The 19,190-nt window shown below is 47.8% G+C and overlaps 1 protein-coding gene across 1 annotated transcript in view; it reads right to left on the bottom strand.

The window, feature by feature from the left end:
- Positions 1 to 18,242, bottom strand: part of LOC6597318 (AF4/FMR2 family member 4) — a 42,794-nt gene extending 24,552 nt beyond the window's left edge. The window contains exons 1-3 of the mRNA XM_026990796.1: positions 18,160 to 18,242; positions 14,365 to 17,614; positions 13,142 to 13,795 (exon numbers count right to left, since the gene is read on the bottom strand). Coding sequence (XP_026846597.1) covers positions 13,142 to 13,795; positions 14,365 to 17,605 — 3,895 coding nt within the window. The 5' untranslated portion in view covers positions 17,606 to 17,614; positions 18,160 to 18,242. The remainder of the gene's footprint in view (positions 1 to 13,141; positions 13,796 to 14,364; positions 17,615 to 18,159) is intronic.
- Between the last annotated feature and the right edge of the window lie 948 nt (positions 18,243 to 19,190).

Raw genomic sequence — 19,190 nt, 5'->3', positions numbered from 1 at the left:
GTTCGTGTCTGGCTATTGGATTTGTATAGTCTTCTCAGGGAAATATCTACTTTTCTTTTCTTATTTCGTTTGGCTTTCCTTCGGGCTTCTTGCTTTTCCTCCCATCTCTTTCTCTTTCTCCTTCTATTTCTGTTTCTCCTTTTCTTTTTCTGGCTTTTGTTGTCGATCTGTCTCTGGCTGTCCATTCTCTTGCCCTGGTTCTAGCTTTGATTCTCTCCCTGTCTCTCTTTCTCTCTGTCTCCCTCTTTCTCTACTCTTCTTCTGGCAATTTGGCAAATTTTTGGACATTTTGGCAAAGCGTGAGAGCTATTTTGTTGTTGTTGTTGCTTGGCATCCAAAAGAGCGACACAATCGGAACGGAAACGGAGATGGAAATGGAAATGGAAATGGAAATGGACACACACGATGACAGTCCATTGCCTGAGAGTGTGGGAGCGAAGGCGAAGAGAGAGAGAGAGAGAGAGAGAAGTGGATCTGCAAGTCGGGGTTTGGCGGGGGTATAATGAAGTCGAAATGGTCACGCTTACCCGCACATGGCATGGAAAATTATAATGACCAAAGCAGCGACAGAGACAAGAAAAAATAAGGAAAATTTGCCACACAGAGGAGCGACAGACGGAGAAGAGCGAAGAAGCGAAGAAGCGGCAGCGGATGGACGTGAGAACGAAACGAAACGAGCCTCCGCTCCCCCTCCCCTCCCCACCCCTGCCCCCTTGTACAAAAGGGACTTCCCAGAGAATTTTCGGACTCGTCCAACCATGCAAATGAGACCAAAACGAAGATCAGCTGAACCAGAGAGAGGAAAGATAGAGATAGAGATAGAAACACAAACAGAAACAGAGAGATAGAGGAAACAGTGAGGAAAGATGTGGGGAGAGAGAGAGAGAGAGAGAGAGGATCGGAACGTAGCCCACCGATCGAGCGATACGATAATGAAACCCGAAGTACCCTGAAAATACAAATGGAAACTGGAACCGGATCAGATCCAATAATAACCGATCCATTACGAACCTCAACACTTCTAAAACTAGAAAAAACTAAAGAGAAGCCCCTATTTAGGGCACAAAAAGTGTCCCTTCTGTGATCGTGTACTCTCCATTGCAATAGCGAAATATATCGGCAGGGCCTGTACATCGTTGGGTGGGGCGCCGGTTAAGTGAATATAGATGTTCAGGGCCAACCCATCGGGACCAACGACTTCCTAGAAGAGCCTCAACGCCATAACCATTGTAATTTGCATTTTTTAAGCTTCGCACTGCACTTGAGCCTACCATCATCAGCATCAGTTGCCCTTCTACCCACGAAAGGGTCTACCCCTCTCTCTCACTCTCTCACTCCCTGATCCAGACAGCAGCTGTGTTGACCAGTCGACAACCTTGACACAAATGCACACGCCAATTGCCACAGGCCCACAGACCAGAGAGCTCTCTGACCATCAGATCCCATCAGAGCCAGAGACCAGAGACCAGAGAGACATGAGATGAGGGCAGGCCCACAATCAAGGGCAAAGTGGGCGTGATGCAACAACAGGAACAGAAACAGCAGAAGCAGCAACGATGAGTGTTGCTACCTGAACTCATTTCCCTAATAGAACAATTATCGACGCCTACGGGGGCCTCATGAGAGCCATGAGCCATGAGCCATGAGCCATGAGCCATGAGCCATGAGCCATGAGCCATGGGGTTGGGATGGGATGGGATAAGAGATGAGAATGCAAACGGCTGGCCAGGTGATGATTATAATGATGATGATGATGATTGTGCTGCTGGCTTGTAATGATGATGATTATTATGGTAATAGCTCAAGTTGAAGGTGAAAGAATGGGCGTGCAGGAATTGCCAGCCACCAGACAAACAGTCCTTGAAAACGTATCACCCACAGAATAATTTTATTTCATTTCCAGATACATATGTATATTCCATGGATTCATGGACTCTACATTGATACTTACAGCTGCTACGATGATCCAATCCAATTAGGATTGGGATAAAGGTTTCAGAAGATCTATAGGATCCATCAAAGAGACCATCGACTCGATCCACGATCGCCTCGTGAGATTCATCGCGCGCTAAACGAGGCTATATCTTGGCTTACTTTAAAGGACAAGCAAACCAGAAACCAATACTCTAGAGATTTCCCAAAACAAAAAGGCCTTTGGATTCCAGAATGTCCAGCATTGGCATCCTACGTCCTTCTACGAGGCGGATTTTCGCAGAGGGCAGAGTACAGCCGATGAACGCCTTTCGACTTTCAGTGGCTGCCAGAAAGGGCCATTCAAGGGCACCATCGCGAACATTCACTGAAAACTGAATCTCACAGCTAAAAATGTAGAGTTCGGGGTCACAAGGGGCCTGGGATTTTAAGATATTTCACTCATACTCGACTATACCCGATATATAATCAGAATGGGTGTTCACACTTGCGCAATGATGACAGCTAACCAGTGGACGGAAAACATGCCATATAGAAGTGTTTGGGCGTTGGTAATGAACCCCTGGGTAATGCCAATCTAAGGCCTGAGAAACGGGGCAACATTTCACGAATCGAAGTTGCAGAGTTGATATAACATATATTTCCAATTATTAGCCAATATATCCTGCATTTGACGATGGCAATCGCTGCCTATTCGTCTGTCTCAGACGCCATCTTATCAAGCAGCACAACGATAGTTCACGATAGGCAGAACAGGGTTGAAATAATCGGATAATCGAACAAATGCAACGGCACAGTGGTTACAAATAAAGGGAGCAACGATTGAAATTGGGTAACAGCTTAGGATGGAGACATCCGAAGCCCACAGGAAGGGAAATTACACTTAAAGAAGAGCTAGTGATGGCAGGATCCCCGCGTCACTAGAGTGACCAGTCCTTGACGTTTTCTCCGACTCGAAGTCCAAACATGTTATAGATTATATTATATTATTGGTATGGTATGTATTTTCATTTGTAAAATTCAAGTAGTGGCAGGCAGGCAGGATCTGGTCCATTAGTCATAGGGATGGCTTGGATGGCTCTAACTCGATTTACCCCCAAAGAGCACTCATCCATCTACGTCCACACGTGTGGCTTGCTCCTTGACCTCCGTCATTCGCTTGAAAATCAACATTGCGCCGCCGAACAAGACAATGAACGCCGTAATGAATATGTCGAGGGGCGTGTGAGGCATAAAAGCATAGTGGCTGGTGGGGGCATGGGGCATGGGGCATGGGGCATGGGGCCTGGATAGGCGAAACAGGCACCAGAGACAAAGTGCAAGAGCGCATTAAACGGGTTTTGCAAATAAGCGACAAGGACGCGTCGTACAACGAAAGGGAGGAACACACACACACACACACACTCTCACAGACAGACTGAAAATAAAGGAAAAGTACATGCAGAAGAGGCGGAAAGGGCCGTTTCAGTCAACGATGTGTTTTTTCAAAATGTCAAGGCTTCGCTTCGTTTTTTTCTTTCTTTTTTTTTGGTAAAGGGGGGAGGGAGGGGGGGGGGGTCACCCTGGCAACCAGCACAATTCCCGGCACAACCCTATTTTGGCAAAGCCAACAAATCCATAAGCCAACCCAGTCATCAAGGGCAATTCAGTTAACAGAACAATGGCCAGAGCCCAGAGCCCAGAGCCCAGAGCCAGGACGATGTGCTAAAACGTTGACAACGGCGTGGGGGCTGCTGGCTTTCAAGGACAATGCAAGATCTCAAGTGATTCCATTCTTGAACTCCGGTTACTAGAGATTGTGCCATGACTAAAGAACCGCTACCGCTTAGAGCATATGCATTTCACCAACCAGCGACACAAGTTCCCATAAGTGAGCGGCCACACAGATTACCCTATATATAGGGATATATTTTTCAGACATATGCTCTTTGTTTTTGAGAGTTGGCCTTGGCTTTGACGCTTTTCGTATGACCTTGAGGCGTCCTCATCCTCATCTCCATTTGCCTTTCTTCCGCATCTGTATTTTCGCTGATTCCTCTGCGCGGCGGCTCTGCGTGTCAAATCGGATCAGACTTTGTACCCAGGCACAGTGTATGGACAGAATGGATCTTCCATCCCAAGAACAACAGCCTCAAAACCAGACACTTCTATGATCACACGAACATCGAATCGGATCACTATATTATACAGAAGTCCTTTCTAACAAATACATGTTTTTATTTCAAACAATAGGGAGACGTTTTGATGTTTATTTAATCACCGAAAACCTTCACAAATTTTATGGAAAACAAAGATTTTTAGTCAAGTGTATATAAAGGCTTTTGGCTCTTCTTTTGATTTTATCTCTGTAGATACACAACGATAATTTAGGTACTGGCAAATGGCCTGCTTATTGGAGAAATCTTCGACGGAGGGACAGGGAATCGGAGTAATATTTCCACAAACGAAAACAGAAGTTACATCCATCTTCAGACATTTGATGATTATTACTGATTCGTTGATTCGCTGCACAAATTTCCCATAAGGAAACAGACTCTCATTCGATATGAATGGCACGCCATCGCCCCAAGGGGTTCTTATTGGGATTTTCGTTTGGGTTTTTCTATTCAAATATTTACTTAGATCGTAATTCTCTAATTTTGGCTGAGCTCCGATTTTCAGTTTTCAGTGCAAACGAAAAAAAAACAATGGCCCACCTTTAGATGCATTAACATTTATTTGGAAACATTAACAAAAAAAAATTTAGTTTATGCTTTTTTAAAATTATTAATTAATTTTTTGATTGAGGGGCAACAAAAATGCACAATTTTATGGGTCACAGCTGTCACCAGCTGTGTCACCGCTGCGCGTAACAGACCCAATTGTGCGCTTAACAGGACATGAGAAGATGAGAGGAGCACCTAAATATTCTAGACGGAGCTTCCCCGTATATGATACAACCAATAGATGTACAGCTATTCGAATGCTTAAAGACAGGAAAATCAGCTTTTTGTCAATTGCCAGTCACGCGTCAACGTGGCATGCAATAACATTCCAAATTTTATGCAATTCATGTCTGTTTTGGCAACCGTTTTGCATGTTGAAATTCCATAGAAAATCATGTAGTAAAATTGTGCCCCGACTTCTAAGAAATCTACAAAGTATAGATGTTTTTTGATGATGGGGTATATGCCGAATTCCGTTCCCTTAGCGCATCTATAGATTCGCATGAAAAACATTAAGTAGATGATTAATTTTGTTTGTTTTTTTTTTTTTCTTAGCTCATCTTCTGTGTGGGCTCTTATCTCATAAAACCCAACGAAATTGTTTACTTTGAAGAAATCTACAAGGAATGCAGAAATGTATTTAATCTTAAGTTTCCGCTCTAAAATATTATATTTATTGAAGGATTTCCATTGAGTTTCAGTGGAGTTGCAATGAATTTGGAATGCCAGATCCATGAACAAGCGTTAATAATTCACGCCCATAATCCAACAGGTGGAGGTAGGCTGGAGGCGGATACAGGCGGAGCAACAGGATACTGTTTCGAAAATCGAAATGTGCGTGTGCAATAAAATTGCGTTTTTCGGATGACCGCTAAAGCTCTACTCGTTCTCGCACCAAGGTCCATGCCGACCTAATTGAGGTTGGAAAATGGCTGTGGATGCAGCTGTGAGCTCTGCTTGTGTGTCCAAAGGTCAGCAGCTCTCCGGCTCTCCGGCTCTCCGGCTCTTCGGCTCTGCAGCCATGGGGGGGGGAGGTTGATCCGGCAGTCAAGTGAGGCCAAAACACCATCAGGACCTGAAACTGTGATGACAGGATGCCTGTGGCAAGCGCATGCAGGCAGGAATTGTGGCAACGGGCAAACCCCTTGCCGATGCAAATTCGATTTCGTTGCCCCGCCCGGCTGTTGCCTGGCCTTGTGCAGGATATTGAATCCTAGTTGGATTGCTGTGGTTTATCGTCCCCCAAATTGCAATTCAATTCGATTTCACTCTCCGATTCTCCTGCCTTCACGTTTCGAGTGGCTGGGAAGGAATCATTCACAGTGATTACTGTGATTCGCACCACACCAAACATATCCATTCATCCATTTATCCATTTAAATGGCATGTCTCTCTCTGTCTGGCATTTAAGTGGAGTATCCATAAGAATGAATGGATGGATAATTGCCTGTCTGCTGCGTGCTGCTTCTCAATCGTCATCTATTGATGTAACTAGCGATGAATGCAATTATTGCAGGTCTATCCAAATGGTACTGGGTACTGGGTACTGGGTACTGAGACCATTAACTTATTATCAAGCAACAAATCATTTGTGTCCAACACTCCAAGTACCGACGGATCCTCTTGAACGATACAAATTCTATGATTATATTTATCCCATCAGTTTTTCAAAGTTCCATGGGTTCCCCTTCAACAGAAGTACTTTTGGTCGGGCGTGACTTTGTCTGATTTTCCTGTTTTCAAGCAGCACAATATTCCTCGAAAATATCGTATAATTTGCCCAAAGATTTGCCAAGCAAATCGAAACATCGCTCCGAATATCGAATGAAACATTTCTTTGGTTTTTCTTTTGGCCTTCGCATTCGATACCACCAACTATATATTGTATTCTGTATTTATATGTTTTAATTGTACTTTCATTGTCTCCTTCATATGTATAAGGGATACCATGTGCTTTCTTTTGTGGTTTTGAGTGTAAGAGTTCAAAAGACATGACACAGGTCATGTTATCTTTGGAGATGGGGTCTTTGGCGGTGGGCGTTGCACCAGAAGGTGTGCGTCATGCATATATGTATGTATGTATGTATGTTTGTCGGAATCTTCCAGATGTCTTCCTTCCCATTCGCATCCCTCTGCCACTCCCTGTTCCTCCTCTCCTCCACCCATCTGTCAGCTGCCCCACAACTTTTCTTCTCCTCCTTTGCTCTTACACATGACGATTTCGTGGGTATATATGTATGCATATAGAATATATGTATTCATATGCCTCTTCGTGATTCACAATGGATCTCTCGTGCGAATGGGGGAACCCCTTTGAAAGATTGGCGAAGACCAACAAAATGCATTTCCATTCAAAGAAAAAAATCGACTCTACATCAAAATTCCAGTACCATTAGCCTCTGGTCTTCTGTTGGGTGTAGCCGTTCGATTGTGGGAAAGAAGAACGATGGATCTTCAAGGGTATCAAAAGCTTCGCTGCTGCCCTCGGCAGCATCCTGCCTTTCCTTCTTGATTTTTTTGTGTCGTGCTGTGCTGCGTTTGTTGCATGTGTGTCACGTTGAGTTATTTTCAACGCGAATTTTCGAATTTATTTGTCGAACATTGGCCGAACGTCTGATGCGGGGATAGCGGCAGGGTGGGGAAACAGTGAGAGAGTGGAGTTCCCTCAATATGCATGCCCCCGCTCCGCTTGCTTGTTGTTTCGCTCTCTCTCTCTCTCTCTCTAGGTCTCATTTTTTGTGCTCATTCATTTTCTGCTTTGGTTTTTTTTTTGGACATTGCCAACGATGGCATTTTTGTGGCCTAAATTTCATGGCAACAAAAATGCACAAGAGGGCAGGGCGAGTGGTGCAGGGGGGCAGGAGGGGGGCCAGGGGGGACTGACTGCAATGTGTCAACGGGGTTTTCCTCTTCAAAATGTTTACATTTTTCACTTTGATGTAACTCTCCTTCTCCATCCCCCCCTCCTCTCCCTCTCTCCGTCTCCCTCTCTATGTCGCCTATCGCCTTGTACGAGTATCTTCCTGGTTCTCTCTCTCTCTCTCTCTGCTCTATGGCACCTTTCTCTCACCTCCTCCATCTCATGGCATTGTGCCATGTTCTTGTTCTCCCCCCTCCTCCTCTGTTTCTCTTTCAGGCTCCTCTCATTACCGTTTGATAGCTGATAAGAGTTGCCAACAAGAAACTAAAAAACAAAAAAAAACTGACCAAAAATAAGTGGAACGACAGTGCAACAGAGAGAATGCAAGAGAGAGAGTGTGGGGGGGGGAGGGGGGGGGAGAGAAACACTTTTTGTGCAAGCTCACACACGCATTCACACACTCACACATACATGCCTGCTTAGAAACACCGTTAAACGATGACGGCAAGAACAAGCAAAAAGCCGTTGCTAAAACTCTGCCCAACGCGACGTCGACAGCGGCAGCGGCGGCAGCGGCGGCAGCAACGACTCAACTTCCAATAAGAAGAAGAAGAAGCGAAAGACAAGCATCGGTTGCCCTATGCATTTGATACCCTAGCAAAAAAACTCTGTCGAAGAGGACAGAAGGTCTAATGGGAAACATAGGGTTTTTATATGATACAATTTAGAAGAGAAAAAATAACAAAAATATTATTTAACAAGCTAAAATCAAAACCTTACAAATAGAAAATAAGTTGTTTTATTTGTAACTGTACAGAAAAGGGCCTTCAGAAGCTAGTTTTTGAAACAATTACCTATATTAACAGTCGAATGTTTATAAAATATCAATTTTCATTATATGATAGAGCAATGAATCCTTACAGTTCCGATATATGTATAAACTAAGTACAGCCAAAACAGACCCACAGACACTCCTCATGGAGAGGCCAAATATTTGATCGAAATCATCATACCCTCTTTTTGCCGCGGTACTGGCAGCAGCAGAGACAGAAGCAGCCAAGCAGCAGCAAGAAAATTGTTCAAGAAAATTCTTATAAGAAATTAGCAAAAACGATGACGACAGCAGCAGCAGCAGCAGGCAGGCAGGCAGGCAACGGCAGCGACAACAACGATGCGATGCAATGCGATTTTGCCGTTAGCTTTTTCCCCTTTTTTTTGCATTTTTTTTTAGCGTCGCAAAGCTCAAGAACTGGCTGCCTGATTATGGAAAGAGAGAGACAGCGAGAGAGAGACAGTACAAAAAAGAGAGCAGTTGAGAGCAGCGCAAAGCCAAAGAGAGCGCTCATGGAGAGCAGAAAAGGCAGGCAAGGCGCGACTTGCAGTGAGAAAGAAGCAGCAATCGCGGCAGAGGGAGAGGCAGAGGGAGAAGCAGAAGCAGAACAGCAGCCCAAAGGAGAAAGACAATTGCAACAGAAGCAAGGCAGCGGCAGCCAGGCGACAAAAATGTCAAAGATGATTTGGCCAGCAATGATTAAATGTGTATTGGAGGATGAAAGTTCACAGTTTAAACACTTTGAAAAGCATTTGAAACAATTGCATTCCTCAGATTGTACATTCAGTGGGTCCAAAAACAGAGGTAGGCACTGCCCTATCACGTGGACATTAGCTTTATTGCCTGTAAAACAAAGAATCTATCAGCTAGCTTTTTTATTACGAAATTGTATGAAAAGTCCCAGAGTCCAAGACCCCCTTAGGCTTGTGCCCACTTTTCAGGCGACGAGTTTGTCGCCTGTGCAACAGTGCACGAAGAAGAGCATTCCTTCGACTCTCAGCCGGATGATAGTTCTCTAGCCCTTTTTCTCTCTTGCTGCCCACCGAAACAAACGAGACAGAGAGAGAGAGAGAGAGAATCAGTGAACGACAACAAAACACAATAATGCAGAGACAAAAAACAAGAGGCAGCGCTGCAGCAGCGCGGAAAGGGAGGCAGCGGTGGCCCGTCAGAAGAAGGAAAAAAAAAGAAAAAAATTTAAAAAAAATTATTGCGTTGTTCATAAATCAGTTGCAATTAAAATTAACTGGGGGAAAAAATGCAAGGCTAATTAGATTTGTGGACGAAGCCGGACCGTGCCTCCAAACCGGACACTGGCCGGCCACGATGCTGCGGGCTGCGGCCTGGGGCCTGGACTGCTGTTAAACGATGCCTTTAACAGCGTCGATATTTCGCTGATCGAAACCCAAATTATTTCAGAAAAATCTCTAAAAAGCGTCGGCTGGAAACGCATCGTGTAAGCGGCGGCAGCAGCGTCTCCGTCGCAGCTGACAAGCCGGGCCGGTAGGTAGCCGGCACGCGATTCGCTCTCTCTCTCTCTCTCCTGCAGGGCGTGGATTGCATTCGAGTTATTATTATTAACATTAGTATTATTATTGCATTCCGTCACATATTCCACACACACACACAAAAATAACACAAAACATTTTACATTCACTGTTGTAATTTCTTTTTGTATAATTTCGTTTTTTTTTTAGAACACGCGCGAGCGACGTTGACGTCTTTTGTTTAATAACAACAATAGAGCCGGGGTGGGGTTTTCCGACTGGGTAGATTGACAATAAGTTGCCAGTTTGTTGCTTTTGCAAGCACAAAACGGACGGGCAGGAGCGGGAAGGGATAGCATAAACGAAACACGCGCTTTTCCCCACAATACGTATACGTATACGTATACGTCACGTTGTGTCTCGCGCCTTTCACATTACGTATACGCCCTGTGGCATCGCCACCATTCACATTGCGTATTCGGCTTGCGGCAGCAGCACGTTGCTGCCACCGCTTCGAATCATCAGCTTCCAGCTCCAACTCCATGTTTCTGCCACTTCTCTTCTAACCCCACAAAACACGAGCGACTCTCGAGAGGCATCGTTGCCGTGTCCGACGACGTCTAAATGCGCACTAAAACATTTTTCCCGAGAAAAACACACGGTCCATGAAAACCAGAAGAGCCGGCACAAAACGGAATGAGATACAAAAAAAAAAAAAAAAAAAAAAAAAATCAAATAAAATGGCAAATGCCAAAATCCTTTTTTTTTTTTTGGCCAGACTCTGCCGCGGCGCTTGGCGTTGGTAACAGAGACGCAGCAGCCCAAGACAGTCGACAGTCGCTCTCTCTTTCTCTCTCTGTGTGTGTGTGTGTGTGTAGGTGTTCGCCGTTAGCAGCAGCAGCACGGATGAACGAACGTCAAATAGAACATGTGCTAATGAATTATCAACTGTCAGCAGAGTTTCCACGGAACAGCAGCGTGCAAAGTGCAAACACTCACGCGGACATGAATGAAGGAGAGAAAAAGGAATGAGGAGCGAGTAGTGGAGGAACAAGACGTGAATGGAAGCGACAGAGACAGAAAGAGAGAGAGGGAGAGGGAGAGGGAGAGGGAGAGGGTGGATAGCCTACTTATGTAGCATGCACATGGCTGGAAAAAGCAATGGCTTTCAATCGAGGATGATCCCAGAATGAATGCAAAAGATAATGAATAAGTGGGTTCACACACACACACATTCATTGAATGACCCATCCGATTCAGGATATTTTCAGAATAATCTCTGTGAATCTGCCACGCACAGTGCATGCACGTCTGAATTTTGCTTTTGCATTCTCGGCCATTATCGGGCATTCCCTTTTTGCGAGGCAGTTGATAGCAAGGACTTGATTTAGACGTTTCTTTCCACATCTGATCTCTCCGTCCTGCAGCAGCGCTCCTCGGTCGCTTTGGGGCTCAACAAATTTCCAAAAAAAACACCGTGAACTTTGTTTCAAAGATCTTCATCCGTATGACATGGACTCGCTGTAAGAATTTCCCCGCAAATGAGTTCTTTAAGTATCGTTTAATAATACCCAATAAAAGACGTGTTCTATCGCTTAAGTGACATCAAATGATTCAATTTAATGGACAAGCAAAGCAAATTGCGGATCAAATCAATGTGAATCGATATTCCAAGCGAAAACCCTACCAAAAACACAGCCATCGACAGACAGAAGGCAGCAGAGAGCGCATTCTCCAAATCATTTCATTTCATATTCCCATCTCTCATCGCTTGTCATCTCATCTCATCTCATTCCTATGCTCCATGCCCCATAATAACGTCTCCGCTCTTCTGTCCCTTCTTCCAGTTGTAAGAGCATACAAAATATGTTGCCTGCTTTTAGGCGCATAAACGCAACTTCTTTTTTTCCACGTTATATGCATTTCCCTGCATCTGTATGAGTGCCACACTGTGTCTGTGTATGTGTGTTTGTGTGGAAAGGTAAATGACATCAATGGAGGTTGGCTGGCTCCTCTAGGCCGATGCCGATGCCGCTGCCGCTGCCGTTGCCCCTGCCTCCTGTCTACGGCTGGGGAGGACTTTCTCTCTCCCTCTCTTTCCCTCTGGTGTTTACTTTTTGCTTGCATTTTGGTCTTCGCTTCCGTTTTGCTGCTTGCCTGCTTACAGTTTCCGACATTTGGCCAACACAAACACAAACGTAGGCGACAGCAAGGCCTATTCTGCGCGCGCCTAACTATATGCAATGATTTTTTCCTTCTCCTTGTTGCTCCCTGAACAAACCGCAAAAGGCTAAAGATGAAGGATGAAGGATGAAAGATGCTGGCCGGAAGGAAGGCACGAAGGCAAGCATTAAGCCACCAAGCCATCGGGCAGGCAGCCCCCCCCCTGCCTAATAACTAATCTCGACCCAAAATCCCGTTCGACCCGAGACCCCTTCCAATTTTGAATGCAATTTTAGACGGCAAAACTTTTCAAAAACTATACACATATACTATACATATATGTACGTAATTTGCCTCCCATTGTTTCACGATAGGAGAAATCAATGAGAATTTATTTTTGTTGCTGGAGAAACAAACTTTTTGGGGAACGAGAAGTACTTGTTAAGAGAGAGAGAGAGAGCGAGAGAGAGACGGAGAATTTGTTGGCCCCCTGCCAATTGAATATGAAAATGAAATATGAAAATTTATCCGCAATTGAGTTTTGGGGCAAAAAAGTTTTTTTTTTGGGCGATCCTCTTGAAAATACACTGGGGCAACTTATCGATTATTCGATTGCCATGTTTCGACAACAACTCAACGAAGAAGTTTGAAAGAGAGATTGGATTGCATTAAATGTAGGGATGGGGACAAAACAAAGCGATTACCCGGACATCTCGATTGTTAGAGTGGAATATAGACACGATTTCTACTACTTATCGAGCTATCGAATTATCGATAATTCTTATATCTTTATTTTATAGATTTGTTTGCCATTGCATATGATATTTTTTGATGACGATAACAATAAATTATTCAAGCAAAACTTAGTATTCAATAAAAAACGACTTTTAGGCATAAATTTAAAAAGATTTGAGTTCCCATTCATCGATCCCAACGATTAACAATCGCTTCATCGATAAATCCTCTGTACGACTAGAAAACCAAATATATTCCCCTGTTTATGGTAGGTTTACATAGTTCGGAATACCCATCTTCGATTGTATTGGATGTAATATATATATAGAGTTTTTCGAATTAAATTTTTTCATCGATATGTATCGATATGTATCGATATGTATCGATATGCATCCCCCCGAAAGGGCCAATAAAATGTGAGACTTACCGCTGGGATCGTGATGATGAGGTGGCCCCTGCTGCTGGCTGTGGTGCTGATGATGGTGGTGCGGATTCGGGGCACAGAAGGCACTCGACCCGCCGCCTATTGTCGGTGGTGGCACAATACCCGACGGCGGCGGGGGATAGGCACTGGCCCGGTACGAGGGCGGCGGCGATCCCACATCGCATCGATCGGGTGGCACTGGCACGGCCACAGGCACTGGTACCGGCACTGGCACCGGCACGGGCACTGGCAGTGGCGCCCCAGGCGGCGGTGGCCCGTAATGTGGCACCTGAGGCGGCGGTGGTCCTCCGTAGTGATGCGGCGGAGGTGGCGGCGGCGGACCGTGGCCGTACTCGGCCGCCTGCTGGTAGTGATGGGCGTGCGCCGCATGGGCGGCATACTGGTGCTGGTGATGCATGTGCAGCATGCCGCCGGCCCCTCCAGGGCCCAGTTGGTGGGCATGGTATGCAGCGGCTGCTGCGGCCGCTGCTGCAGCGGCGGCATACGAGGGTGGCGGCGGGCCATGATGCTCGGGCACGGCATGCTCCGTGTGCAGCCCCAGATCGGGGGCATGGTACATCCCGGCGCTCAGATGTTCGCCAGGCAGCAGAACATGCGGCGCTGCCGGTTGAATGGGCAGCGGCGGCGAGCTATGAGCTGTAATGGAGGCGGTAAATGAAGGTTACTCCGGTTTATGGCTGCACAAATTTCCCATAAACGAATGGACACGAATATTTTGACGAGCAACGGAGTAAAAAGATATTTGAAAAGACTTCTTGCAAACATTTATTAAATAACGTAATGTTTTGGGCTTTTCGATGAATGCCAAGGTTTTAAGATTTTAAGCCAAATCCGAGGGCATATTTGAATTGGAATCCAGTGGGATTTTAGTAGATTTTACTTCCTTGGAAAATGCCCAAGAAATGTCGATAAGAAACGTCCAATATTCCCTACTATTATGTGGCACAAATACAACCAGTCGAACCAGGAATATAGTGCTTTTTCGCAACAGAAAATCAGCTGTTTTTAAGAGCCAGTCACGTGTGAACGTGGAATGAAACAATCTGCGCTGGTGAGTGTCTAATCTTTCATTTGAGGGCAGGAAAATCTGCCGGGGTTTGTAATCTTTTGAGCTAATGGAAGAGGATTCCGAGTAGGAATGGAAATGGGCTTGGGTTTGGGGGGTCGGTTGAATGGATATCTGGGGGGCAATCGCCACTACTCACCCTCGCTGAGGCCAGAGCTGGCGCCGGGCGGCAGCATGCTGGAGAGCGCACTCAATGGCGTATACGATTTCGGTGGCTCGACGGAGCCGGGCCGCAGGACACGCTCCTCGGTGACGCTGGACTGGACACGATATTGCATTTTGCAGTAGGCCTCTTGGGCCGCACCATTGCTGGCATTCACATAGACGCCCGTGATGGTCACATCGGTGTCCTGGACAATCACAACGCTGGAGGAGGTCGGTCGGCTGCAGTCCTTGGCATCCTTGGTGCTGCTCGAGTCGCGGTAGCCGCCGCCGGTGGTCGTGCTGCCGGTGGTTGTCGTCGCGTCCGTGTTCGTCTCCTTGGTCTCCTTCGAGTACTTGGAGTCGTTGCTCTCCTCGATGAGGATGTGACTGCTCGGCGGCACCTTGTCCTTGAGGGATGATTCCCTTAGTTCTCTCTCGCGTTCTCTTTCGCGCTCCCTTTCGCGCTCCCTCTCCCGCAGGGATTCCTTGGTCTCCTTTGGCTCCTTCTTGATGTGCATCTCCGTTTTGATCGGCATCATCTTGGTGGATTGCTGGACGACTGCCTGCATCTCCAGCTCGTCGTAGCTCTCGAAGCTGCTGCAATCACTGGCCAGATTCTTGTCCAGATGACGCTCCACCTCGTAGGTGGCCGCCACGATGGCGCTGGCATTGAGGCTGGCCATTCGCTTTCTGGCCAGGATCCCCTTGTAGTCGCCAATCAGCTCCTCGGTGAACGGTGTCTTTCGTTTCTTCGGCACTTGCTTCGGCGGTGGCTTCGGTTTCTCTGGCCTCTTGGCATCTGCATCGCTGCTGCTTGGTGCCGCCGCCGCTGCCGCCGCCGCCGCTGCCGCTGCCGCCTTCTTTGGTGGCGGCTTCTTTTGGAGCTTCTTTTTCTTGGGTTGCGGCAGGGCCGGCAGCTGCATTTCATCCCCCTCGCTATCGCTATCGAACTCCCAGTGCTTGCCCACGCCCCTGCCGCCGGGCACGTACCGCAGCTCCCGTCGGGGCTCAATCTCTTTCGGCGGTGGTGGTGCTGGTGGCGTTGACGGTGTCGACGAGGACTCTTTGTCTTTGTCCTTGTCCTTGTCCTTGTCCTCTCCATGGCGCGGCGACTCCTTGTGGTTGTTGTCGTCATCGCTGCCATCCAATGTCCGTATCCGTGGCGGCTGTTGTGTTGCCTTCGAGAGCCCCAGCTCGTGGGCGGTCCGCGATTCATTCTCGTAGAGGCACTGCACCTTCGCCAGGGCATTGAGGGAGGCCATGCGATGACGCTTGGGGCCGCTGTAGGCGCTCAGCTTCCTCTCGTCCTCGGAATCGCTGCTCTCCGCAGAGCTATCGCTCGCGGGGCTATGGTTGGCAGCGGCTGCGGCTGCTGCCGCTGCTTGTGCGGCCTTCGACGCTGTGGGTTTCTTCTTTCCGGGCGGTGCCTTAGGCGAGGGTGACGAGGATGTTGCCAGCTTGCGTTTCGCTTGCTTTTTGGAGGTGGCTGCAGCACTGATCTTGGTGGCGGCTGCGGCACTGATCTTGGAGGCGGCTGCGGCACTGGTCTTGGCGGCGGCTGTGGCACTGATCTTGGAGGTGGTTGTGGTTGTGGCTGCTACTGGTTCGGACTGTGCTTCTGCTGTGGATGCTGATGGCTGTTCCACTTGCTTACCTTTCTCTTTATCCACCTCCTTCTCCTCCCCCTCCTCCTCCTTGATCAGCTCTTCCGCCTTGAGCTTAGCCTCCTTTTCCTCCTTATCCTCCTGCTCTTCCTGCTTCTTCTCGTGGTCTTCATTCGGTTTCTCCTTGGGCTGCTTGAGCGGCTTGTTGTCCTCTTCGGAGAATTCCCGCAGCTGCTTCAGCGCTGGCAGCACCATCTTGATGGGCTCCTCGTCCTCGGAGCCCGACTTGAAGTCGTAAATATCCTTGGCACCCGCTCCGCCGTGGCCCCACGAAGGCATTGCCTTCTGGTTAGCCCCGCCTGCACCCTGCTGCTGCTGCTGTTGCAGGCGAACCTTCGATCCCGCCGAGGTTTTTGTGTACTTGATTTTCGGCCGCTGTTTTGCAGCCGCTGACGGTCCAGGACTCTCCACGGGCGTGGGTGTCGCTATGGGCGTTGCTGTTGGTGTGGGAGTGGGCGTGGGTGTGGGAGTAGGCGTGGGTGTGGGCGTGGGCGTGGCTGTTGGCGTTCGATTTGGTGTCGGTGTCCGTGTCCTTGTCGTGGCTGTGGCTGTGGCCGTGCCAACAATCTCCTCCAGCTCCATATGCACGGGCTCCGTATTTGAGTCGGGCAGGCGCTGGGACGACGGATTCGACGCCTTCTTCGTGGCCTTGAGCACCTTTGCCGGGGGAGGTTTCGGGTGCTGCTCTGGTGCCATCGGGGCTGCTGCTGTTGCTCCTTTCTTGGCTGGCATCTTGCCCTGTTTTGTGGCAGGTGTTACAGAAGCAGCAGCCGCAGCAGCTGCTGGCGTCGTGGCTGGAACTGCTGTTGCAGTCACTGTCTCCACCTTTGTCTTCTTTGCGCTCGTATGCGTTGCCTTTTTGGATCCTTTCGATCCTTGAGATTCCTTGGCATCTGTGGCACCATCGATGGTGGAGTCTGGTTCCGTTTTGGTCTCCGGCTTTGGCTTCTCCTTGCTGTCCTTCTCCTTCTCCGGGGAGGGACGCGGCGGCCGCTTCACGGGCATCGTTTTGCCCGGATTGAGGCTGGCTATCACCTTGACAGCGGCTGCCCGCGACTTGGTCTTGACGTTCTCCGAAATGGAGGACTTGGAGATGGAGCCCACGTTCAGGGGCCCCTCACCGCCGGGCAGGAGATTGTCGAATCCATGGATCTTGATGTCCAGATTCTTGAGCATCTTGTTGATGGCCCGCGCCTTGCCATCCTCCTGCCGCTCCTCGGGCGAGAGCTTGGGCGTTGTTTGGGCGCTCGACTTGGAGCCACTGCTGGTGCTGCTCTCTGTGGCTGGTGCTCCTCCACCTCCTCCTCCTCCTCCTCCTCCTTGTGCTCCTGCTGAAGGATCCTTTGTCTGCCTCTTGCCCGATGCTGATGCTGATGCTGACGCTGACTTCTTTTCCTCCGTCTCCTCTGTGGGAGCTTTCGCTTGTTTCCCCACCCGCTTCTTCCCCGTCGTTCCGGACGCACTTGACGCTGGGGCAGATGTTGTTGCTGCTGCTGCCGCTGCTGCTGCTGCTGCCGTTGCCGTTGAGCGTTGGACACGCTCGGCGACGCTGGAACGCTTCTTCGAGACCATCTCGTGGGGCTGCAACGAGAGCGAAAGGGCATAAATAAAGGGCGGGACACAAAACAAATACCGACAAAATGCATACCGACTAGGGGCATACCCTCTACGCAGAAAGAGAGAGAATTTCATTTATTCTGGACTACCTTTTTTGCCTTCTTCATTCGGACAGACAGAACGAATGATGACAAGGGGAACAGGGTACAAAAAAAGAGGAGCATATGGGGAGGGGATGACTCTGCTTCACACACACACACATGCTCCCTCTTTTTTCTCTCGTTTATTTAGTTCAAGTGTCCGCACGTGACAAACAAAACGGGAATGCTCGCTAGAATGTTCCTCGAAGGGGGGGGAACTCCTCTCTCTCTCTCTCTCTCTCTCACTCTTTTAAAGATAAAAATAAAGAAGATTCTTCCCCTGAAGGGGGCAACGCATTTGGGAGCAATGGAATCCTCATAATTCGTATTGAAAAACTTTGAAAAGTCCACTTGGAGTATTTTCGAGTTCGAGAACAGTCTATTCCATGAAACGGTTAACGGTTAACAGTCAAACGGTACAATGCTTACCTTTCTCACTCTGGCTTGCTCGCACTCACTGGGCCGCTATGGCGACTGCGACTGCGGCGGCAACGACGACGACGACGTTGACTTCGACGTCGATGGCCGCTGCTCTGCTGCTGCTGCTGCTGCTGCTGCTGCTTCTGCTGCTGCTGCTCAGCCACGCAACGGCACTCCTGGGCATCGGCAATGGCGCTGGATACCGTTGAACGATACCCATTTGGCGCTTCAATCGGGAAGTCGGTTAACCCGCTTCCCCAAACCCACACACGGAAATATTTAAATGCACTTTTTACAAACTTTTTTCGCTGTTTGTTTATTGGTTTTTATTTTTTTGTTTGTTTGTTTGAATTTGTTTTCACCGTTTTGTTATTATTGCAATTTTTGTTGCATTTTGTTTGATTTCCACAGCGGCCTACAATATGTATACAAGTTAGTGTGTTGTTTTGTGTGTGTGTGTGTGTGCAAATAAACATTAACGTAAACAATTTGATTTCGTCACAAAAATTATGCACAACGCACACAGCCGCACGTACGCGAACGCTCACACACACACACACGCGCAGAAGGAAATCCCATTCACACAGGCACACACACTGAAAGAGAAAACCAATTCGAACGACACACACATGCATACATGCACATGGACAAGGTATATTCAATTTGAATGTAAGGCAATTCCCGTTCTTTCTCTCTCTCTCACTCTTTTTTTCTCTCTCTGAATCTACATAAATTATGCTACTTAACAGAGGCCGCACTTTCGGAGTAACTTTACTATTTAGCCAGTGTTTTTAGCTTTTCCACCTAAACAAGTTTTGTCTCTCGCTCTTTTCTGCTGGCTTACTCTCCCATTAATGTACCTTGCCTAAGCACACACACACACACACCGTCCCACAAACAGGGCGCGTTTTCCCCCAAAAACGTTCATTTACACATTTTTTGTTGTTGTAGTTTCCAGTTATTTTCTCTTCTCTCCTCTTTTCATACAGTAACAGAGGCTACCACAGCCCCTCTGTCATCCATCCCCCTCCAATAGCAAG

The sequence above is a fragment of the Drosophila persimilis genome, unplaced genomic scaffold (assembly GCF_003286085.1).
Source record: "Drosophila persimilis strain 14011-0111.01,24,50 unplaced genomic scaffold, DperRS2 tig00000606-arrow-arrow-pilon, whole genome shotgun sequence".
Lineage (NCBI taxonomy): Eukaryota > Metazoa > Arthropoda > Insecta > Diptera > Drosophilidae > Drosophila > Drosophila persimilis.
Note: the sequence above shows the minus strand (reverse complement) of the source record. Positions and strands in the feature narration are given on the sequence as shown.